This window comes from Puma concolor, chromosome B3 (genome assembly GCF_028749965.1).
Source record: "Puma concolor isolate L17-30 chromosome B3, mPumCon1.1.hap2, whole genome shotgun sequence".
Lineage (NCBI taxonomy): Eukaryota > Metazoa > Chordata > Mammalia > Carnivora > Felidae > Puma > Puma concolor.
Genome location: NC_141672.1, coordinates 103,337,206 through 103,358,319, shown reverse-complemented (window position 1 = coordinate 103,358,319; position 21,114 = coordinate 103,337,206). Strand labels below are relative to the sequence as shown.

Sequence of the window (21,114 nt, the reverse complement as noted above, 5' to 3'; positions counted from 1 at the left end):
CCATTGTATTTCTTGGTTTGTTTCCGTATTACAAAGATTTTTAGGCTTATTTAGGGCTTTTGGTTTGACTTTAGCAGAACTTTGTTTACTGCACATACTGCGCAGTGAAACCTGCACTGATACGTGGCTCATCTTTTCTACTAACCCTAGTTGTTTTTGTGCTTCACCTGTGTTGTAGTTGGTTTTATTTTCTAGAAGCCGGGTCAGACTCTTCTAGGGGCATTGAAGCATATGTGGTAAAGCTAGTGTTACCTTTAATTTGAGAAACTCACGTTATGAGACCCTTCAGAAGACATGTTGAATAATTAGGGTAAATATCTGAAAGCTCTTCCGCAAAGTAAGGCAAACCTTACCAGTTATTTTAGCAGCTAGAAATAACATTTGTAACTAGTGGAACTACAGCAGAAAGCATTTTTTAAAAAATATTTTTTAATGTTTATTTATTTTGGAGAGAGAGAGCATGGGAGGGGAGGGACAGAGGGAGACACAGAATCCATGCACAGAGCCTGACGCGGGGCTCGAACTCACGGACTATGAGATCATGACCTGAGCCAAAGTCGGACGCTTAACCAACTGAGCCACCCAGGAGCCCCAGGATTTTGTTTCTTACAAAACACACAATACTTAATTTTTTTTTTAATGTAAAAATTAAAATGTTTTTACTCTTTAAAACAGGAGATAATTTGGCCATTTTTTCTTAAACCTGTCAGTATCGCATCTCTAAAAGAATAACTGGAAAGTGGTGTTGCTGTTGGTAGATAAAGGAGAGGCAAGTTGCATTCTTTAAGTTAATTTGTTCTGCTTCCAATTAAAAGTTAAAGATATTCCAGTATATTTATTCCCCCAAGACAAATTACTAAACTAAAAGAGAAAGATAAATCACCAATTCTGGTCTCACCCATCCTTTCCTTGCTGCCATTGCCTGTCATGCCACCCAAGTGAAAGCATTTCTCTTCCTTTCCAAATGTTGCAGATTAGAAACATAATGATTGAAACTAAATTCTGGTTCAGCATTGTGGTCCAGAGCAACAATAGAGTTATCAGAGCATAATGTCGCAGACTTAAGTGATAATAAGATTCACTTTGCTATGAATCAATAACCTACTTGTTCAGGACTCTCTTACTTCCTAAGCTTGTGGCTTAGTTGTTTCAGTGTTTGTAGTTTCCTTCATACACTTTAGTGTGTAAAACAATTGGGCATTTCCTAACTGGGGCACTTACATGTTAGCTTAAAGTCAAAAAATCTGTTAAAATGATTTCTTAGAAATATGGTTGTTGCCAGATGTAAGTTTGAGCATATGGTAAAATATTTGACATTTTTAAAGAATGCACACTTTTCTATGAATCTAAAATTGTGTTATAAATAAATATGCCAGTTAAAGTTTTATTTACAGTTCAGTTTAAGTCTTTTTTCACTACTGGGCTGTCACTCTAAGGCAGTAGTTCTTAAAGTGTGGTCCCTGGACAATAGCATCAGCGTCACCTGGAAGCCTGTTAGAGATGCAGATTCTCAAGCCCTGCCTCCAGACCTGAATTAGAAACTCTGGGTTGGTGCTTAGCAAACGGTTTTAATTAGCCTTCCAGGAGATTCTGATACAGACTCAAAGTTTGAGAACCACTACTCTAAGGCTTTGTATGTGCTAGCTTCATACCACTGTGACCGAAAAGGATCTACTTCTACTCAGCTTTTACTTTATTTTATTTATTATTTTTTAAATGTTAATTTATTTGTGACAGAAAGAGAGAGAGAGAGAAATAGAGTAATAGAGTGGCGGAGGGGCAGAGAAAGAGGGAGACACAGATTCCAAAGCAGGCTCCAGGCTCTGAGCTGTCAGCACAGAGCCTGATACAGGGCTCACACTCGCGAACTGTCCGATCATGGCCTGAACTGAAGTCAGACGCTTAACCGACTGAGCCCCCCAGGTGCCTCTACTCAGCTTTTATTTTAAAAGTTATAAGTTAAAACATCCCTTCACTTTTTTTTTTTCCTTTTCTGAGATTAAATGCATATTTCGTTATTTGTTAAGATCTTTAATGGGAAAATGTTGGTTTTATCTTGGTGTGATTATGACTACTTCAGTGGTTTTTGCACTATTTGCTTGGTAAAGGGAAAATCCCCTTGCAGTATTCCTGTTTTCAGGCTAGTACATGCTTAATTTTAGATTAGGTGAGGAGATCACATATTTTAAAATTAAAATCAGTCATATTTTTTAAAAAGTGTGAGTTACTCTTTTCATTACCTATTGTGCAAACACCTTTTTAAAAGTAGTTGGCCTCCAGGGTGTATGTGGCTGCTGTGAATTAATTTTTAGCAGATCAGAGGAATGAGTAATTTGAAGATAACTGCTCTTGTAGTCTTCCCTTTGAGTTCTGAGATACCTGGAAAGAGTTTTTGTTTGTTTGTTTTATTAATACGCATTTAAGCCCTTGAAAGTGCGGGTCTTCAATTTATACTTTCTGGTACTACTTTTGAATAGTATGCCCTAAAAGTGCTTTTGAATGGAGTCACGTAAGATAATCAGGTCAGTCCTTTGGCAACTGCTTGATGTGAGTAAGATTCAGATTTATATAAACTAGTTTTGAATACTGAAACTAATACAGTTTATTGATGATCTGATTATTGATAGATTTACCTGTTTTGTCTGAAACCGTATATACCAGACATGTGCCACATTTCTCTAACTGGCCTCTGGTTCTGATTGGAAGATCCTATATATGCTAGTGATAGGTGTCCCTAATTAATGTTACTAAATTATATACCAGTTTAACTTGACTGATTTTATGCTATTACTAAAATCTAGTTTTAAGTGAATTCATTTTACATTTGATTATTCTTTGAATTTCAGGATGGTGAGGAAGAAGAAAATGAGAAAGGTATGTTTGATGCCAAGTAGAGTTTAAAAATTGCTGACATTTAGAAAAATAGTAAATTATGTGAGAACAAAAACCTTCCTTATTTGAAATCTTATTTTTGAAATGACTTTATTTTCAAATTTATCTATTTAGTGAATTAAGTTAGCATCTTGATTTCATTTTTCAATTGGTTTTAATTTTCTTTTTAACATTTAAGATATGTTCTAACTTAATGGTACATATCAGTTACTGTAGTGGACAATGCCATATTTTATTTAACCCAATTTTAACTTTATTTTTTACAATAACTTCTAGCATACGGTAAGTCGATAACGTCCTTAAGACTGGCACTGCAGTAACTCATACGTGCTTATTGGAGTGTAACGGATAATTAATTGTATGAACGGTCCTAAAAATGGGTGATGAGGAGACTAACGTTTTGTTTGCTACATAGAGAAACTTTCGTATAGCCTTCTGACAGTTTTCATAGTTTAGGAGAACTGTCTCATCCAATACAATTACAGGGACATCAGTAGTAATACATTTGTCAGTACGAGGTTATCATGGAAGAGTTCTTGGATGGAAGTCAAAGGATCCTACTTTGGACTAGAAAGGACATGGAGCAGGGTTCTAAGCAAGGCAGAATTAAAGGCCTAAAAATGATGACGAAGTAAAGCTACTGACTGAAAATCTCACATACCTGAAGCCTTTCTATTTTGGGGGAATGCAAGACATCTTCAAAAACGGTAATTGCGGGACTGACTGGACAGGATGAAGATTGGAAATAACCAATTTCCTGAACGTTATGGAGCAGGCCATCTTTGGAGCCTTCTGTAGCAGTTTTCCATACGATTCTGGACTACCCAAGAATTGAGTAAGAAGAGTGAAAAAGATGGGGCCCTGAAAAACTTTGAAGACTGATTGATATCCTCAGACTGTGACCTTTCAAGACGTCACCAAGGGAATTCTGAAGGTCACAAGGGTTAAACCCAAGATGATTGGAACATTGAATACCAAATCTGCACATTTGTCACTATCTCATGGAGGAAAAACGTCTTCCATATGCCATTAACTTCTAACCACAAATGAAGAGCTGGTATCCTCAGGATGGAACCATTTCCTCACTTTTGTTGTTTGGTATTTGTATGTAGAGATCATTTTTTTCCATGAAGAATAAGTGATCCTGGGTAAAGGATTGTTTATGTTAGTTAATACCCTTGTGTTTTTTTTCCCCTAACCTTCCATCAGTGCTAATAACTGGCTTTATATTTTCTAGGTCCTATTCTAGCTTATGAATATGAAATTGTTTAAACTTCTTGTTTTGCCATATTTATTCCTGTTAAATCCTCTTAGATATAGCAGGTTCTGGTGATGGTACACAAGAAGTATCTAAACCTCTTCCTTCAGAAGGGAACCTAGCTGAGGCTGATCACACAGCTCATGAAGAGATGGAAGCTAATGCGACTGTGAAAGAAGCTGAGGATGACAACATCTCGGTCACAATCCAGGCTGAAGATGCCATCACTCTGGATTTTGATGGTGATGACCTCCTAGAAACAGGTAAAAATGTGAAAATTACAGATTCTGAAGCAAGTAAGCCAAAAGATGGGCAGGACGCCATTGCACAGAGCCCGGAGAAGGAAAGCAAGGATTATGAGATGAATGCGAACCATAAAGATGGTAAGAAGGAAGACTGCGTGAAGGGGGATCCTGTCGAGAAGGAAGCCAGAGAAAGTTCTAAGAAAGCAGAATCTGGAGACAAAGAAAAGGATACTTTGAAGAAAGGGCCCTCGTCTACTGGGGCCTCTGGTCAAGCAAAGAGGTTTGTTTTTCTATGTCAGTTCTTTACGATACTGAATTCCAGCATTCAATAAGATCACTCTACATTAAGGGGGTGGCTTCAAGACCATGTACAGTAATTAGTACTTATGATCCTGCCTATAATATTTTTGACCGTCATAAGTTACTTTAAAAAAAATTTCAAGATCTTCGTAATATGCAGTGTGTCCTACTGATTGCATTGTCGAATTGTCAGCATATATTTGGTTTTTTTTTTTGTTGTTTTTTGTTTTTTTTTTCAAATTGACAATTTTTTTGTGTTTTATTTTTAAAAATCCTTGTGATGATGGTTAATGAACAACTATCAGTCCTAAGAACACAAAATGAAGTCAAGTCCCAGTCCTGAAATCTGGAGAAGATGGCCATATATCCACTGAATAGAATTGTCAGAAAATCTAGATCTTCAGGCATCTTGGGGAAAATCAGTGCAAGAATCCTAAGGGAATCATTTGTTCAAATAACCTAATCTAGACCTTTGGAATTGTTAATTTGTGTGAATAGCACTAGTTTGAAATGTAGTCAATATCAAGCTGTTCGATTTTTGGTTTTTTTGGGTTTTTTTTTTTGTTTTCAATTTTCTTCTGGTGATTTGCTTCTTTAGCTCTTCAAAGGAATCTAAAGACAGCAAGACATCATCCAAAGATGACAAAGGTAATGGATTTTTTTCCTATTTATTTCAGTGGTAAATTGCGTATTTTCGTTAAAAAATAATAATTGCCTGGGGTTTCCTTTGACGTTTAGTCATTTAAAATATACATACTAAAATTTCTGGATGGCTTTTGTGCAGACTGTTGAGTTAAATAGATTTTGGCAAACTCTTGGTGTTATTGAGGTGTTAAGCTTTAATTAATTTGTAAACTGGTAGGATTATGCTAAAAGTTGTATTTTTAACATTGTGTTCTAAGCACCTGTGTTGAATATTAATACAATAGATACTTCATTTTCTTGCCTTATAATTTTAGAAATATTTTATCTTTAGTCGTAGTCATTTGCAACCCATATGCACCAACCTTCTCCCTGTTCTGTCTAGTAGGAAATGTGCCATAAATGATATTTGCATATATTTGTGGAGTCTAATATTTAAAAGAAAATCAGTCTCTAACATTTGGTTTTATTTTTTTCATTGTTTAAATCAGGGCACACTTCTGTTAACATAGCCAGTATAGGGTATTTTTGATTCTTTACAATTTGCTTCTTGATTTGACTTATTTTGGGTCGATAGGAGTTTTATGTAGGAAATTCGTTTTATTTTAAATTTTTATAAGCTTAAAGATACAATATTTGGTTACTTTCTGTTACTGGGATGTCTGGGTCTCTCATGGCTGTTGCACTGTAGTTTCCTCTTGTACATATGCTGTCTACTTGAAAAACATTTCCTGTTTTCTGAAAAATCACTTTAAGGGAAATAACACCAATCAGATATTGCAAAGTCCTAGAATGCCTCTTCAGTGAATAAATAAGGAATGTTATCTGATTTTTGTGGTTCATTTAGTGTTATTTTGTTGGTAATTTTAATAGTTGGAATTTCAAGTGATTGTGTACTAAATTGACAGTTAATTGCAATACTCACATCCTTTTACAGTTTTGGTTAATGGACAAAATTTAATAGATTTATTGAATGTTACCCTTTAAATTCAGAAGATTAGTGGTCTTGTTTAAATGTTAACTTTTTTCTATTATTGAAATTTTTTTTTTCTGTAATTAAGAGAAGTACCAGGGCCCAAATGTTATTGTTAACATAAAAAAAGATACGCAGTCTTCTAGTTAGCATTTCATAAAATCGATCCTTTGATAAATGTAGTTTTTAAGAGTAGAAATGCAGCAGACATTAATATTTAAAATGTGTCGTCTCTTCATAAGTCTACGTGGACAGTAATTTTTCAACTAAAACCTGTGGCATTAATATTTTAAAGCATTGAAAATTTTACTCTTTCTACTTACAATAACGTGCAGTTATAAAAATTGTTACTTTTAATTGCTTACATACTTTTTTTCCTTAAAGTGGGTAAGAATTGTTCTGCAAATTAAGTCAAATGAATGAAAGCTCCCTTTTGTAACAGCACATTTGAAGAAAAGCACTGGGGGGGGGGGGGAATGACTGACTAGGCCTGTATTCCAAGAAATGGTACTTAGGTGTATGACAGCCTACTTTGTGTATGGAGGTAGTACAGAAATAATTCGTATAACCATTTACCTATTCTAAAGAATTTTGAGGTTTCTGATTTTATTCTTATTAATAACTTTGTTTTAGAAGATTGTTTTTTATTAAATCCAGAGTTATCTAGCTGCATATAATTCCTGTTTTATTCTTTCTCTACCAGAGAATGAAGATGAGCTGTTGGTTAGTCTTTGTTATTAAACATTTACATTTTTGAATATGGTTTATCCCTTCCTTTGACTGTTCCCTTTTGCACTCCCAATGTCTCAGGATCTAAAGCCCAGGACATATGTGGGTAATTAAGCAATCTGTACATTTCTAGATGACTGCTTTCCAGTTGTCTATATTCATTGCAGTGGTAGAGTATAAATTATTAAACTTAACAGTCAAAGTCAAGACCTGTTAACTGATTTTTTACCCACTTCAGTTTAACGCATGCAGTAGAAACTATACAGATGTTCAGATTTGTTTCCTCACTAGTTGTATCGTCTATTGTGTTTGATTTTAATAATAGCAAATTCATAGGATTTTGATACAGCGAGGTTGTGCTATTAGATTTAGTTACGTCAAAAGATAATTCTATAATTTTGAAAGAAGATGGATCTAATCATTTTATTAAAAAAAATTCCAGTGGAGATACTAAAATGTCTGATATTAAATTTGTTCTAGGCAGTACAAGTAGTACTAGTGGTAGCAGTGGAAGCTCAACTAAAAATATCTGGGTTAGTGGACTTTCTTCTAATACCAAAGCTGCTGATTTGAAGAACCTTTTTGGCAAATATGGAAAGGTACGCTGCTTTTACCTGTTTATCTATCTTTCTCGTGTGTCCGTTTGAAAGGAATTCTATTCAAAACAATATTATATGAAACCTTCCAGTTTTTTTTGTTTTTCTTAGGACTGGTTTAAGCATAATTATTGAATTCTGTGGTAACGTAGAGTTCGTCCTATAATCTCACTCTGAGCCTGGGGATCTTTGTATTAAAAGCTCATATTACAGTTTTCTTTTTTTTTTTTTTTAATGTTTATTCATTTTTGAGAGACAGAGACAGAGCATGAGTGGGGGAGGAGCAGAGAGAGAGGGAGACACAGAATCCGAAGCAGGCTCCAGGCTCTGAGCTGTCAGCACAGAGCCCAATGCGGGGCTCAAATTCACAGACTGTGAGATCATGACCTTAGCTGAAGTCGGACGCTCAACTGATGGAGCCACCCAGGCGCCCCTAAAAGCTCATATTTTAAGCCCATTTCAGCCAAGGACTGAGTTATTCATCACATTCATCATGATTCTTCTAGGAACTAGAGTATCTAAGGCTAATCTAGTCATTTGGAAAATATTAGACAACGGGATATAGAATTTGGTGGGGGTGGGAACTGATACACCTGTCACCATACAGATTCCAGTACAGTAGTGGAAAAAAATGTAAAACTGGTGAAAATATCCTTCATCAGAAGTTGTGATATGTGCTATGATGGAAGAGTTGCCAAGAGAGCAGAAGGGGAGGCTCGACTGTGGTTGGTTCATCAGAAAAATATATACTGGCATATAAAGGGAAGATCTAACAGAAGAATAGCCAATAATTAAATGCATTAAATACTCAATTAATAGTTGTTGAATTGCATTGTAGTCGATTTGTATCCCTTAGGGCACTCACTCCTTTCTTCCTTATATTTTTGTTTTCATTATATGTCATATGTAATCTACTCCAGTGTAAGCTCTTTTTTTCTTAAATGTTTATTTTGAGAGAGAGAGAGCATGCACACAGAAGTGGGGGAGGGGCAGAGAGAGAAGGAGAGGGAGAATCCCAAGCAGCCTCCGTGCTGTCCCCGCAGAGCGTGACACAGGGCTCGATCCCTGTGTCCCAGGAACTGTGAGATCATAACTTGAGCCAAAATCAAGAGTTGGACTCTTAACTGACTGGAGGCACCCCTCCAATGTAGTCTCTTTGATAGCAGGGACTTCGTCTGCTATACTTTAAGTGCATGCGGTAGGCTTTGAAATATTTGTTAAATTAATGACCAATATTGGTGAATAACCATTCATGAATGTTATAAAAATCTATTCTGTTGATTTCAGAAGTCTTTTTTTTCTTCTTCTAATATAGAGTTGCCTGAGTGTTAAGGATTCTTATAGGTGTCAGATAAACAACACTGAGAACTGTAGTCCTGTGATCAGCCTTGGTTTATTTTTTATTTTGTTTTCAGTAATTTATTGTTAGAGATATAAAAAGTTTTTTAATGCTGGCATTTCTTAGGACTAAAACTATATAAGGACACCGTGTACTTTTATAACAAGACATTGGGCTTTAAAACCAAGTTGTTGTTGGGGCAAGTCTGCCTTTCCCAGACTTGAGATAAAAGCTGATAGTTTCCAGCCATCCACACCACCCAGCCTCCTAAATTCCCTGTTTATCTCGTTTTGGCATTATGTCTGTCTCTCTTTTTGTTCAGCACTAGATTGTACTGCCACTTTTCTTCCTACTCATCCATCCCTGTTTCTCTTGACTTTGATAGAATTGAAATTCTTTGTCACTTTTATATTGGTGTATATTTTTAAAGCTCAAAGTGTATCTTTTTAGAGTATGTTTTTGTAGGGTGTGTTTTTAAGACTGCTTTTTTATATGTGGATGGTTCTTTATTCATTTTTTGAAATTTCTTAACTCATTGGAGAAAATTGTTAACACTCATTTAGAAACTTTCTAGAAAATTACCTCTTTTATTCCTCTGAGAGATTCAGGGAGGGTTTATGATAGGGGAAGTTTGGCCCAAATGCAATTGAGAATATTAATTTCTTTGCTTTCATTAATTGTGTCATTATTGCATTGATGTGACTGCTGTATTTTGGCTATAGAGTTGAAAATTTTAACACAAAACAAGTAGATTACAATTGCTTTTTGAGACTATTTTTTTTATTATTGTTTTTAATGTTTATTAATTTTCATAGAGGGACAGAGCGCAGGAGGAGGAGGGGTAGAGAGAGAAGGAGACCCGAAGCAGGCTCCAGGCTCTGAGCTGGCGGCACAGAGCCCGATGGGAGGGGCTGGAACTCAGGAACTGCAACATGATGACCTGAGCCGAAGTCGGATGCTTAACCGACTGAGCCACCCAAGTGCCCCTTGACGCTATTTTTTAAATGTTTATTTTGAGAGAGACAGACAGGGTGTGGGGGAGGACCAGAGAAAGAGAGAGGGAGAGAGAGAATCCCAGTCAGGCTCTGTGGTATCAGTGCACAGCCCATCATGGAGCTCAGTCCCACGAACTGTGGTCTCATGACCTGAGCCGAAATCAAGAGTTGGACGTTTAACCGACTGACCCATCCAGGAGCCCGGTTTTTGATGCTTTAGATTTTTCCCCTGGATATTTACTGAGTACTTTTATTATAAGCAAAGTAGATAATGATCACAAGAATATGAACCAAAATAATAATATATATCCAAAATGTATCCATCATCACAAATTCATGTATCCTGAATATATCCTTTTATTTGATTAGTATTAGTTCTGAAGTTTGATCTATTCAGAAATGTATGTTGTGGTAAAGTTGTAAAACTTTGTCAAGTGTTATTTTATATTCTAGGTTCTGAGTGCAAAGGTAGTTACGAATGCTCGAAGTCCTGGGGCAAAGTGCTATGGCATTGTAACTATGTCTTCAAGCACAGAGGTATCCAGATGTATTGCACATCTTCATCGCACTGAGCTGCATGGACAGCTGATTTCTGTTGAAAAAGTAAGCTTGCCTAAATGTATATAAAACGGAGGTTACTTCGAGGGCTAGCAGTGCTCAATTTAAAGAGTTTACACCCATAGAGAGTAGAATTTGGAATAGTTTTTAAGTATTATTTTTATGTTTTTACTTCTGTTTTTTCCACATTTGCTCCCCAAAACATACTTTTTTGTGATCTGAAACATAACCTTAAAACATACTGATTTTTTTTTTCCTGTTTAAACCTTTCAGGTTAAAGGTGATCCTTCTAAGAAAGAATTGAAGAAAGAAAATGATGAAAAGAGTAGTTCAAGAAGTTCTGGAGACAAAAAAAACATGAGTGATAGAAGTAGCAAGTAAGGATTTATTTTTTTGATAAGCACTAGACTTTTTTGGAAAATTGCTGCAAAAGTTCTCATTACGTGTTTTTCCTGGGTGGTATGATCAGGACACAAGCCTCTGTGAAAAAAGAAGAGAAAAGGTCATCTGAGAAATGTGAAAAAAAAGAAGGCAAGGATACTAAGAAAATAGAAGGTAAAGATGAGAAGAATGATAATGGATCAAGTGGCCAAACTTCAGAGTCGATTAAAAAAAGTGAAGAAAAGAAGCGAATAAGTATGCTTATGTATCTTTCTTCTCAATCCCTTTCTAATGCTTTCTACCATTTCATTTTTACAGTGGAATGGAAAACCTGAGATCCCAGTCCAGATAAATATTTAAACTTCGTTGTTAGGTGTCACTGTGGTAGAAGGGGAAGTCTTCTTTTGTACTCTTGGGAAACAAGTGTGTTCTTCCATCTAAGCCCCTTTATGGTCATCGATAGCTGTGTGACTGAGTTGGGATCTTTTGTTGTTTTGTTTTTTTCTTTTTTAATATGAAATTGATTGTCAAATTGGTTTCCATAAGAGTTGGGATCTTTTGGTATCACTGAAAGTAATTATGTTTGTGGGTTGAGCTCTTTTTAAAGACTATTTGCAGTTAAGTTCTCATAGAATAAGTAGGTTTATTTATTTCATGCACTATGTTGTGAATATCTGGCTATCTAAGATTTCAGCATTTTTACATGATAGTTACTGTCTTTTTTAATGAGATAGTGTTTAGACATTTGTTTATGTAATTTTTTTTTCCTCTTAGGTTCAAAGAGTCCAGGACATATGGTAATACTAGACCAAACTAAAGGAGATCATTGTAGGCCATCAAGAAGAGGAAGATATGAGAAAGTAAGTCTCTGAGAGGGCTGCTGTGTACTATTCTGCTGTTTTCAAAAGAAGATAATTCGGTATCTCTATAACTTGAAAATCAAGAAAAATAGAATGTCATTACTCTTTTAAAGCTTTTTAAATGACCAGCTGAACTTGAAAACCAAAACTCCACATTATTTTAACTTCTGGTCCTGTTACACTTTTTTTCTTATAGATTCATGGAAGAAGCAAGGAAAAGGAGAGAGCTAGCCTAGATAAAAAAAGGGACAAAGACTATAGAAGGAAAGACATCTTGCCTTTTGAAAAGATGAAGGAACAAAGACTAAGAGAGCATTTAGTTCGCTTTGAAAGATTGCGACGAGCAATGGAACTTCGAAGGTAGGAAAAGTGTCTCTTTTATACCTGTCGTTACCTATAGGTACATCTTTAACACTAGTTACAAACCAGATTCCTAGAAATTGTATTCCCAAGAAAGCTGTTTGCCGCTTTTAAGAAATGCAGTAAAACCTAATGATTTCTTAAGTTTGCATAGCATTTTGTAATTTACCAAGTACCTTTCCATCTGTTCTCTCTGTCTCAGCTGTTCTGTACGGTTAGGTGTGCCCATTATCTGATTGAAAAAATGGAGGCCCAGAGAGGCTAAAAGACTCTTCCAAATGCCACATGGCTAATGAGTGGCAGAGTCGGGACTCAGACCCAAGTCTTCTGACTCCAAGTCCAATGCTCTTTCCTCTACTCCAAAGCTGCCGCCATGAAAAACATTTTAAAGGAAAAAATGATGGTGACATAAGATAGCCTCAACGTAATCTATAGGTTCTCAAGTGTCTATTTTATACCTGTCTTTACCTGTAGGTACATCTTTAACACTAGTTATAAACCAGATTTCTGGAAATTGAAAGGAAGTGAAGGAATTTTGCCTTGTGAACCTTAATGTGTTCAAGCTCTGTCTCAAAGCAAGCATTCTCTTTAAAACAGAGAACAAAACAAAACATTTTCAATTTTTAGTGGCAGTATCTATCTCAGCAGTTTGCCATGAATGCCAGTTTGCTTTCATATGTCAATTTTTTGATGCCACTTAAAATATTCTTGTGATAGTGTTTTATAATATAAATTTCCAAATACTAACCTGTCTCATTGAGAGGTCTTTTATCATGGGATTTCATCTATTCGTTCACAGGAGCGTCAGGAATTACCAGACACTTGTGATGACTTAAATAGTACTGTGATTGCCACACACTTTATTAGAGAGAAATAATCCTCGCATTGCTCAGAATCCATTTGCTTTTTTTTGATGAAGTCCTAATATGCTGAGCTTCCTATTTAGATGACAGATCAGGAGGAGAGCGTGGGAGCTGCTAGAGCAGGGATTCTCATGCCTATCAGACCAGCACCCCTGTTATGTTAAAAAAAAGTTGCAGCGTCCTCTTTACTCTGCTGAAATGTAATTGATGCATAATAGGCCTACAAATGTGTTATATGCCTATGCAAATAATTTCCAAAAAACCAATATAATGCCTTAATTCTAATACAAAGGAGAAATAAAAGTAAATTATAATGAAGCATATATTCCAGATATGAATGTTTAGGCACGACTCTCTAGAAGACCTAATGAAGTAGTCAGATGTTTACAACCCTCTTTAGATTCAATGAGAATGTGACAGCTACAAATGCAGACTGATATTGGTGTGTCGTTTTGGTAAGTCAAATGCCAGGAGTGGTGTTGGCATTACAACATGATTTCTGAAATGGTGAACGACTCTTGGTGAAGGTCTTAAGAAAGTATAATTTTCCTTCTAATTGACATGGAGTTGCATTCCTGGAAATTTTAGTGTATATAAAACCATGCCAACCATGCAACCATGCAAACCAACCAACCTAGCATGTATTCACAATGAGTGAAGCTCTAGGCTCCAGTTTTTTTAAAGGTGATTTTGTTTTAATGACGTGAATGTCCATTATGACATTTGAAAGTATAATGAATATTGGACAGATTTTTTTGCTGTGCTGAACTATCTGACCATTCCATGCAGTGTAAGCTATCTAGAATCCTGGGTCCCCATTCACTCAGTGCTGCTGCTAATGGCCCCGATGGTCATTGGGATAATTTAAAGTGCCCCTCAGATTTCCATGGGAGCAGTACTGACCCACTGAGAACCACTGGGTGGCTAGAGGAAGACATGCTGATAGAGCACACTGAGGGCCTTAGAGTGAGGGGATGACAGAAATGTGAAAAGTCCCGATACGTTATCTTCATTAAGTTCAGCAAATATTTGAACTGCCTCCTGACTCAAAGAATCACGGGCTAGTGAACAGCAAAAAAGCCCTTAAGGGCAACCATCTTATTATATATAGCATCTGCTATAATTCATGTTGATGGATATGATCCCAAGTCACCAAAATAAGGTCTACTTTGTTTAAGGAGATAGAACACATACTAGCTACTGGAAAATTTCCTGTCAAAAACAGAAGTTGTAGTTTTGTAAACATATTTGTAGAATATGTCCTTATTAAAATGTTGATTAACTAATGGGCTATTATTATAGTGGGATTTTTATTTAAACAGGAATCCTCTAAGAGGCAACTACTCTATAAAATTCAGCTGCTCAGTTGACAATCTTAATAAATAAGTGACAGCATTTGAATCTGTTTAAAGTTTTATTTTGAGTTCTCTTTCCAATTAACATTAAAACTACTTAGATTGAGTTGAAGTTTAAACTTGCCAACCACAAGGAAAAATTCAAACTCAAAAGCTATTCTCTTTCACACAGTGCTAGCATAATTTAAGTATTTCTAAATACTGATTTTTGTTAGACGAAGAGAGATTGCAGAAAGAGAGCGTCGAGAGCGAGAACGCATTAGAATAATTCGTGAACGGGAAGAACGGGAACGCTTACAGAGAGAGAGAGAGCGCCTAGAAATTGAAAGGCAAAAACTAGAGAGAGAGAGAATGGAACGCGAACGCTTGGAAAGGGAACGCATTCGTATTGAACAGGTGCAGTCAGAAAATCTTTTCATCTTAAATAACTGACCTTTTTCAAACCCTGTGATTTTTGCCCTAAAATTTGCTTTACTTGTTGTAAAGCTTCTATAGAATGAGTTCAGCTGATGAGCATTTATTGAGTGCCCCTGAAAGATAACCATCAGTTAGGTGCTAGTTAAAAATACATTTAGCAGTGACTTTGTTCTGGCCAATTGGTAGTAACTCGAACTCTGCAATATCATGGCAGCCTAATAGTCTGAGCATAGGACTATGAGTCCAGAGTAGTTGTAATCCAGGCTCTGTCACTATCCCAGTCTCAGCACATCATAACTTATTTCCTTACATATTAGAGTGGGAATGATTTCCCAAGGCTGGAAGGAAATAATGCCTCTCTTTGCAGAATTGCATCAAAGCATTTAGTTTCCATACATATTTAGAACTTTATTTCTAATTCCCTTTAGGTGGTTTTGTTTCAATCAAATGATGAAACTGAATCTGACCTTCCCAATTACTTGCCAGCTTTCACCACCCAATCTCTGTTATTTTTAAATGTTGCAGAACAATAGCCATAGTCTAGATTACTGATTTCTGATTTCTGAAGTCAGTTTTGTTTATGTATTTGTCCCAGGTATGTGTTTTGCCTGGTGCTTGCCTATGGTGGTTTCTTAATGACAGGATGAAAACAAGGTTGCGCATGTACTTACCTTATGTTTTCATTTTGCATTGGTTGGTTCTTCCTTCTGTGTTGTCTGAAGGAACGTCGTAAGGAAGCTGAACGTATTGCTCGAGAACGAGAGGAACTGAGAAGGCAACAGCAGCAGCTTCGTTATGAACAAGAAAAAAGGAATTCTTTGAAACGCCCACGTGATGTAGATCATAGGTAGTTGCCTGCTTTCTTCTTTAACAGTTACATTTGTTACCTTATGCCTTTTAAACTAAGACTGACCAGGGCATTAGAAACTACAGGCAACTGTCACTGGAATAAAAGGTCATGATCAGTAGGGATGGGAATGATTGCAGGACTGGAGTGGATCCAATGCATTGTCAAGTAGGAAGAGTCTGCTCTCTTTCCCTTTCCCTTCCCCTTCCTAATGGCACATGTTTTTCCATTATGACTGGAAATACATGATTATACTGGGCTTCCGTGATGCTTCTCAAACTCAGACCCATTTGAAAATTCTTACAGGTTAATGCAGATAAACTTGGAAGTTACAAACTTGGGTTGTCTGTGTTCATGCTGCTTAATAGTTTTCAAAATATATATAGTTATTTAATTTTTTATCTCATAAATTCTATGAGATTTAGTTGGTTGTGTTGAAAAATACATGGAATGAATGAATTGTGCTTGGGACTTACCTGTGTAACTTCCAAAGTTAAACATAACTGAAAACGTTGTTAGAATTTTATTATAAAATGGTATCTTTTTTCCATTTACGAATTTTAAAACAGACCATTTTTCAACTATTTCCTCGCCTGTGAACTTCCTCTAACACTATAGGACTTCATGCAGTCTGATAATTAATTCTTTGCTAGCTTGTTCTTGTAACAGTGTTTTGTGTCTTGAGTTTATTAGCCTTCTGTGTCCACAGTTCCTAGCATGTGGTATGTATGACTCCAAATAAGTGTTGTTGGTTTATTATAAAACTAATTTATATAAATGAGCAAATATTTCTCTTCAAGGCGAGATGATCCTTACTGGAGCGAGAATAAAAAGTTGTCTCTAGATACAGATGCACGATTCAGCCATGGATCTGACTATTCTCGCCAGCAGAACAGATTTAATGACTTTGATCACCGAGAGAGGAGCAGGTTTCCTGAGAGTTCAACAGTACAGTCATCATCTTTTGAAAGGTAGATGCCTTTTTTAAAGTTACTGTATTTGGTACATGAGCCTTGCTAATGATATGTTTGGTTCTCTATTAAAACTTAAGTACAGGGGCGCCTGGGTGGCACAGTCGGTTAAGCGTCCGACTTCAGCCAGGTCACGATCTCACGGTCCGGGAGTTCGAGCCCCGCGTCGGGCTCTGGGCTGATGGCTCAGAGCCTGGAGCTTGTTTCCGATTCTGTGTCTCCCTCTCTCTCTCTGCCCCTCCCCCGTTCATGCTCTGTCTCTCTCTGTCCCAAAAATAAATAAACGTTGAAAAATAAATAAATAAATAAAACTTAAGTACAGCAGGTCAGGCCTGAGTGTTCAGAACAAATTGTGTGTTTGGTTTCTGTTTTCATTAATTTATAAATTCACATAATTAATTTATGTAGCTAGAATTCAATGTTCAAAATTAGTTTGGGGTACCTGGCTGGCTCAGTCTATGGTAGAGCATGTGACTCTTGATCTTGGGGTCGTGAGTTCAAGCCCCACACAGAGTATGGAGGTTGCTTGAATAAATAAATTAAAAAAAAAAAAAAGCTTTACTAGGCCACTATAACAAGGTCAAGTAGATTGGCTTTATCTTTTTAACTTTGTTTAAAACTAGGTGGGAATACTGTTAGCTTTGGATGTGCCTCAACTGTTAAGAACAGTATGACATCCTTCAGGTTGGTAGTCACTAGAGTGTTTGATGTAATTTCCCCCAGATGCTAAAAAACAATTTTCATGCCAAACATTTAGCTCATTTTAAAAGAATATAAGTTATTGATTATAATAATAGTTGTGGCTTTTTTGGTGGCTTTGCCTTAAGTTAATTTTTAAAGAACTGTAATTTTTGTAAGTTATGCAAATAAAATTAAGAAAAATAGGGCCAAATAAGTACGTCTCAGGACCTGTGTTCTTTGTTTTGGATAATCAACAGGCGAGAACGCTTTGTTGGTCAAAGTGAAGGGAAGAAAACACGTCCTACTGCACGAAGAGAAGATCCAGGTTTTGAAAGGTATCCCAAAAATTTCAGTGATTCCAGAAGAAATGAGCCTCCACCACCAAGAAATGAACTTAGAGAAACGGACAGGAGAGAAGTCCGGGGAGAACGAGATGAGAGGAGAACGGTAATCATCCATGACAGGCCTGATATCACTCACCCTAGACATCCTCGAGAAGCAGGGCCCAATCCATCCAGACCAACCACCTGGAAAAGTGATGGCGGCATGTCCACTGACAAACGGGAAGCAAGGTATTTGTGTAGTTTTCAGTGTCTAACTGGTGGTACATAACGAATTTGGGTTTAGGGAAAAAAGATGTTAGGGCATCTGACTGACTCAGTTGGAAGAGCATGCGACTCTTCACCTCAGGGTCAGGGGTTCGAGCCCCACATGGTGTAGAGATTACTTAAATAAATAAAACCTAAAAAAATTTAAAAAAAATTTTTTTTAAGGTGTAAAAGAATTTTGATTGTAGATATCTTTGGGTTTTGTTTAACAGAGTTGAAAGGCCGGAACGATCGGGGAGGGAAGTATCAGGACACAGTGTGAGAGGGGCTCCCCCTGGGAATCGCAGCAGTGCTTCCAGCTATGGAAACAGAGAGGGAGACAGAGGCGTAATCACAGACCGAGGAAGTGGAACACAGGTAAGTGCTTGAGAGTTTATTGTCCACTCTTCTGTAATAAATTCAGAGGACTTATTTTTTAAGTTTTTTTTTTTTTTTTTTAAACGTTTATTTGTCTATTTTTGAGAGAGAGAGCACGTGGGAGGGTCAGAGAGAGGAGACAATCCCAAGCAGGCTCCATACTGTCATCACAGATCCCAAGGTGGGGCTCAAACTCTCAGAATCGTGAGATCATGTCCTGAGCTGAAATCAAGAGTTGGACGCTCAACCTACTGAGCCACCCAGGTGCCCCAAGGACTTAAAATTTTGATGAAGCCTGGATTAGTTAGATTAGAATGATTGGGAGACTAGTTTCTATCAAAGATCTTAAAATCTTTCATATTTTACTGTCAGTAATTGAACATCACTACAAAGAAGTAGGATACTAGCCCTGAAAGTCTGATGCCATTTTTATTAAAATTCCTACTGAAATTTGAGCATTATTAAATTTTGTAGATGAGCCTTCCTAGTGAATGAATGTTTTATTTCTCTTTAAGAAATTGAGGCTTTCATACTAGATGCAAAAATCTTTGGCCTCTACTTGTGTTTCCCTTTCACTTTTCCTTTTTTTTGTCCAGTCCTCTCCTTGTTCATTCAGTAGTTTATAGTGTAGAATTGAGATATAATTTTTGTGTCTTTTTCTTTTAATTCTAAAGGTAGGTGGGTGAAATATTTCATATTTTTAAATTGCTTTTTATTCTTGTGATACTTTATTGACTTGATTATTTTGGAAGTTAATGAACCTGGCCAAAGCGAAGTATCTTCATCTCTTAACAACTCAAATGACCTTTCAACGAATCTGAAAGCATTCTATTGATGAAATACTGGCATATGAGTTGACAGTAGCACAAATAGAAAATCTTCCTAAATTACACACAAAAAAGAATTCTGAAATGTGTGTGTGTGTCCATTCTTCAACCTGCATTATAGTATGAAGCTCTGTTTTGTATTTGAATACATATTCGATTTTGTAGTGGTATACTTGACTGGAAATTTTTTTAATCCCTTGACATTCTAGCTATACCACTATACACTTTCCATTTCATCCAGAGCACTTATGAAATGGATTTGGGAGTGCATTATAAGCTTTCATGTTTTAAGTAAGTTGAAATGTTCAGTGGATCAGTTCATTGATTTCTTTGCCCTGAACATAACTTTCAAGACGGGGTGTATAATCCAGACATTCTGCCCTATTTAGAGTAACACTTAAGGAAGGCAGTCTCACAGAGTAGCCCCTGTATTCAGATATCCATTCAGAAAAGATGTTCTGAGGAGGAGATCCTGTCCCTGCCTTGACAATTCTGTTTTTCATAATGTATGTTGTTCTGCCAGTATTACACCTATGTAGAGTACCTTCAGCTTTATTTTCTGTAGACTAAGTATTGTCACTTTTGACTCTGCTTTTCTTGGATCCTTAGTTCTGTGGCTTTTGTTTCTTTATGTTCACTACTCTGCTTTTCTCGTCATGTATGTAAGACCTTGTAAGAGTCATAGCATTGATGAGTACCGTGTGAAATAAGACGGTGATTTGCGTGTCTCTGTGCTGTTTGAGTGTTGAGCATATACCCCACCTTGATTTGTCTTCAGGTTTTGACCTTTCACTGTGCCTTCTTACATACCTATAAATCAATGCATGATATGCATATCTAGAAATACTCAAAGTCATGAAGGACATGCATGCTAGAAGGTATGGAAATAGAAATGACAGTGCTGAATCATTGCCCCCTTACCCTACCCTGAAGCCCGAGCAGCTTCTCAATATGAAGTAGTTGGAAACCCTTTGCATATCCTCTTGTATTATTCACCAGTTTTCTTCTCAGACATCGTATTGATTTGCTTCCGACATTAAGAGCACACCAACATAGTGAGTTGGCATGAGGCTGAGGGTATCATGACCTTTCTTTTAATATGTGATTCTTTAGCACTATCCTGAAGAGCGACATGTGGTTGAACGCCATGGACGGGACACAAGTGGACCAAGGAAAGAGTGGCATGGTCCACCTTCTCAAGGGCCTGGCTATCACGATGCAAGGCGAATGGGTGATGGCCGGACAGGAGCGGGCATGATAACCCAACATGCGAGGTAAGTAGTTATTCGGTTAAGACTTTTCTGGCAGCATATATCCAAACCTTTGTCCTTTCCTTAAAGGGCAAAATAATTTCTGAGAGATTAAATTGCAGCTGGTAACAAACAGCCCTAGCCCTGCCCTGCCCAAACATTTCTCCTTATTAACTCAAAATCTCCCAGAGATTTTATGTAGGGCAGCTAATGGTAATTTGTTAGTTTACATTGGCATTCTGCCGTATGGATCGAGATACAGGTACGTGTGTGTCTTAGAAACCAGTAGATGATGAACATTAACTTCATGTTGGAGTCGTGATCTTGTTCAGTGCCTGTCACTCCTAAAAGTTCTGGAAAGGAAGAGGAAACAAAATATATTCTGCTTCCTTCCTTTTCAAATAGGTCTAGCAAAAATTTTGGATAGTTAACTAACCCAAAGCCTGTGTATATTCTAAGAGATGAGCTTCATTTTCCCTGTGCACTAACATCCATCGTGGCCCCTCAGCTGGCAAGTCTTTGGCCTCTCCCGGTCTTCCTTGCCCTTCTTTCTTTCCCATTCCCCTGTCTTAGAAGAGGGGGGGCTTGACTCGGTGATCTCAGTTACTGCTATTCTGTTGGTCACTTCTACCATCAGACTTGAGTGAGTGTTTATTATATTTGGGCCTGCACAGCCTCATCACTCATTTCTGTCTTTGGGTCTAAAGGTTACCAATGCCTTTTTTCTTGATTAATCTATATCTCTTTATTTTCTGAGTTCTTGAGCTCCTTGGCAGTTAAGCACTGTTTCTCATTGCTGCTTTTCCTTTT

The 21,114-nt window shown here is 36.9% G+C and overlaps 1 protein-coding gene across 12 annotated transcripts in view; it reads left to right on the top strand.

The window, feature by feature from the left end:
• The window catches only part of SLTM (SAFB like transcription modulator), a 45,106-nt gene that overhangs the window by 21,628 nt on the left and 2,364 nt on the right, over nucleotides 1-21,114 (top strand). For 8 of the 12 annotated variants that reach the window (XM_086710809.1, XM_086710803.1, XM_086710804.1 and 5 more), the window contains 15 exons: nucleotides 2,847-2,874; nucleotides 4,207-4,675; nucleotides 5,294-5,343; nucleotides 7,520-7,638; nucleotides 10,423-10,572; nucleotides 10,801-10,904; nucleotides 10,997-11,163; nucleotides 11,683-11,768; nucleotides 11,965-12,128; nucleotides 14,562-14,742; nucleotides 15,486-15,610; nucleotides 16,411-16,581; nucleotides 17,520-17,834; nucleotides 18,083-18,227; nucleotides 20,168-20,328. In XM_086710809.1, the coding sequence (XP_086566935.1) occupies nucleotides 2,847-2,874; nucleotides 4,207-4,675; nucleotides 5,294-5,343; nucleotides 7,520-7,638; nucleotides 10,423-10,572; nucleotides 10,801-10,904; nucleotides 10,997-11,163; nucleotides 11,683-11,768; nucleotides 11,965-12,128; nucleotides 14,562-14,742; nucleotides 15,486-15,610; nucleotides 16,411-16,581; nucleotides 17,520-17,834; nucleotides 18,083-18,227; nucleotides 20,168-20,328 (2,435 nt within the window). The remainder of the gene's footprint in view (nucleotides 1-2,846; nucleotides 2,875-4,206; nucleotides 4,676-5,293; nucleotides 5,344-7,519; nucleotides 7,639-10,422; nucleotides 10,573-10,800; nucleotides 10,905-10,996; nucleotides 11,164-11,682; nucleotides 11,769-11,964; nucleotides 12,129-14,561; nucleotides 14,743-15,485; nucleotides 15,611-16,410; nucleotides 16,582-17,519; nucleotides 17,835-18,082; nucleotides 18,228-20,167; nucleotides 20,329-21,114) is intronic. The other 4 variants (XM_086710805.1, XM_025918697.2, XM_086710807.1 and 1 more) reach the window with 1 other exon arrangement.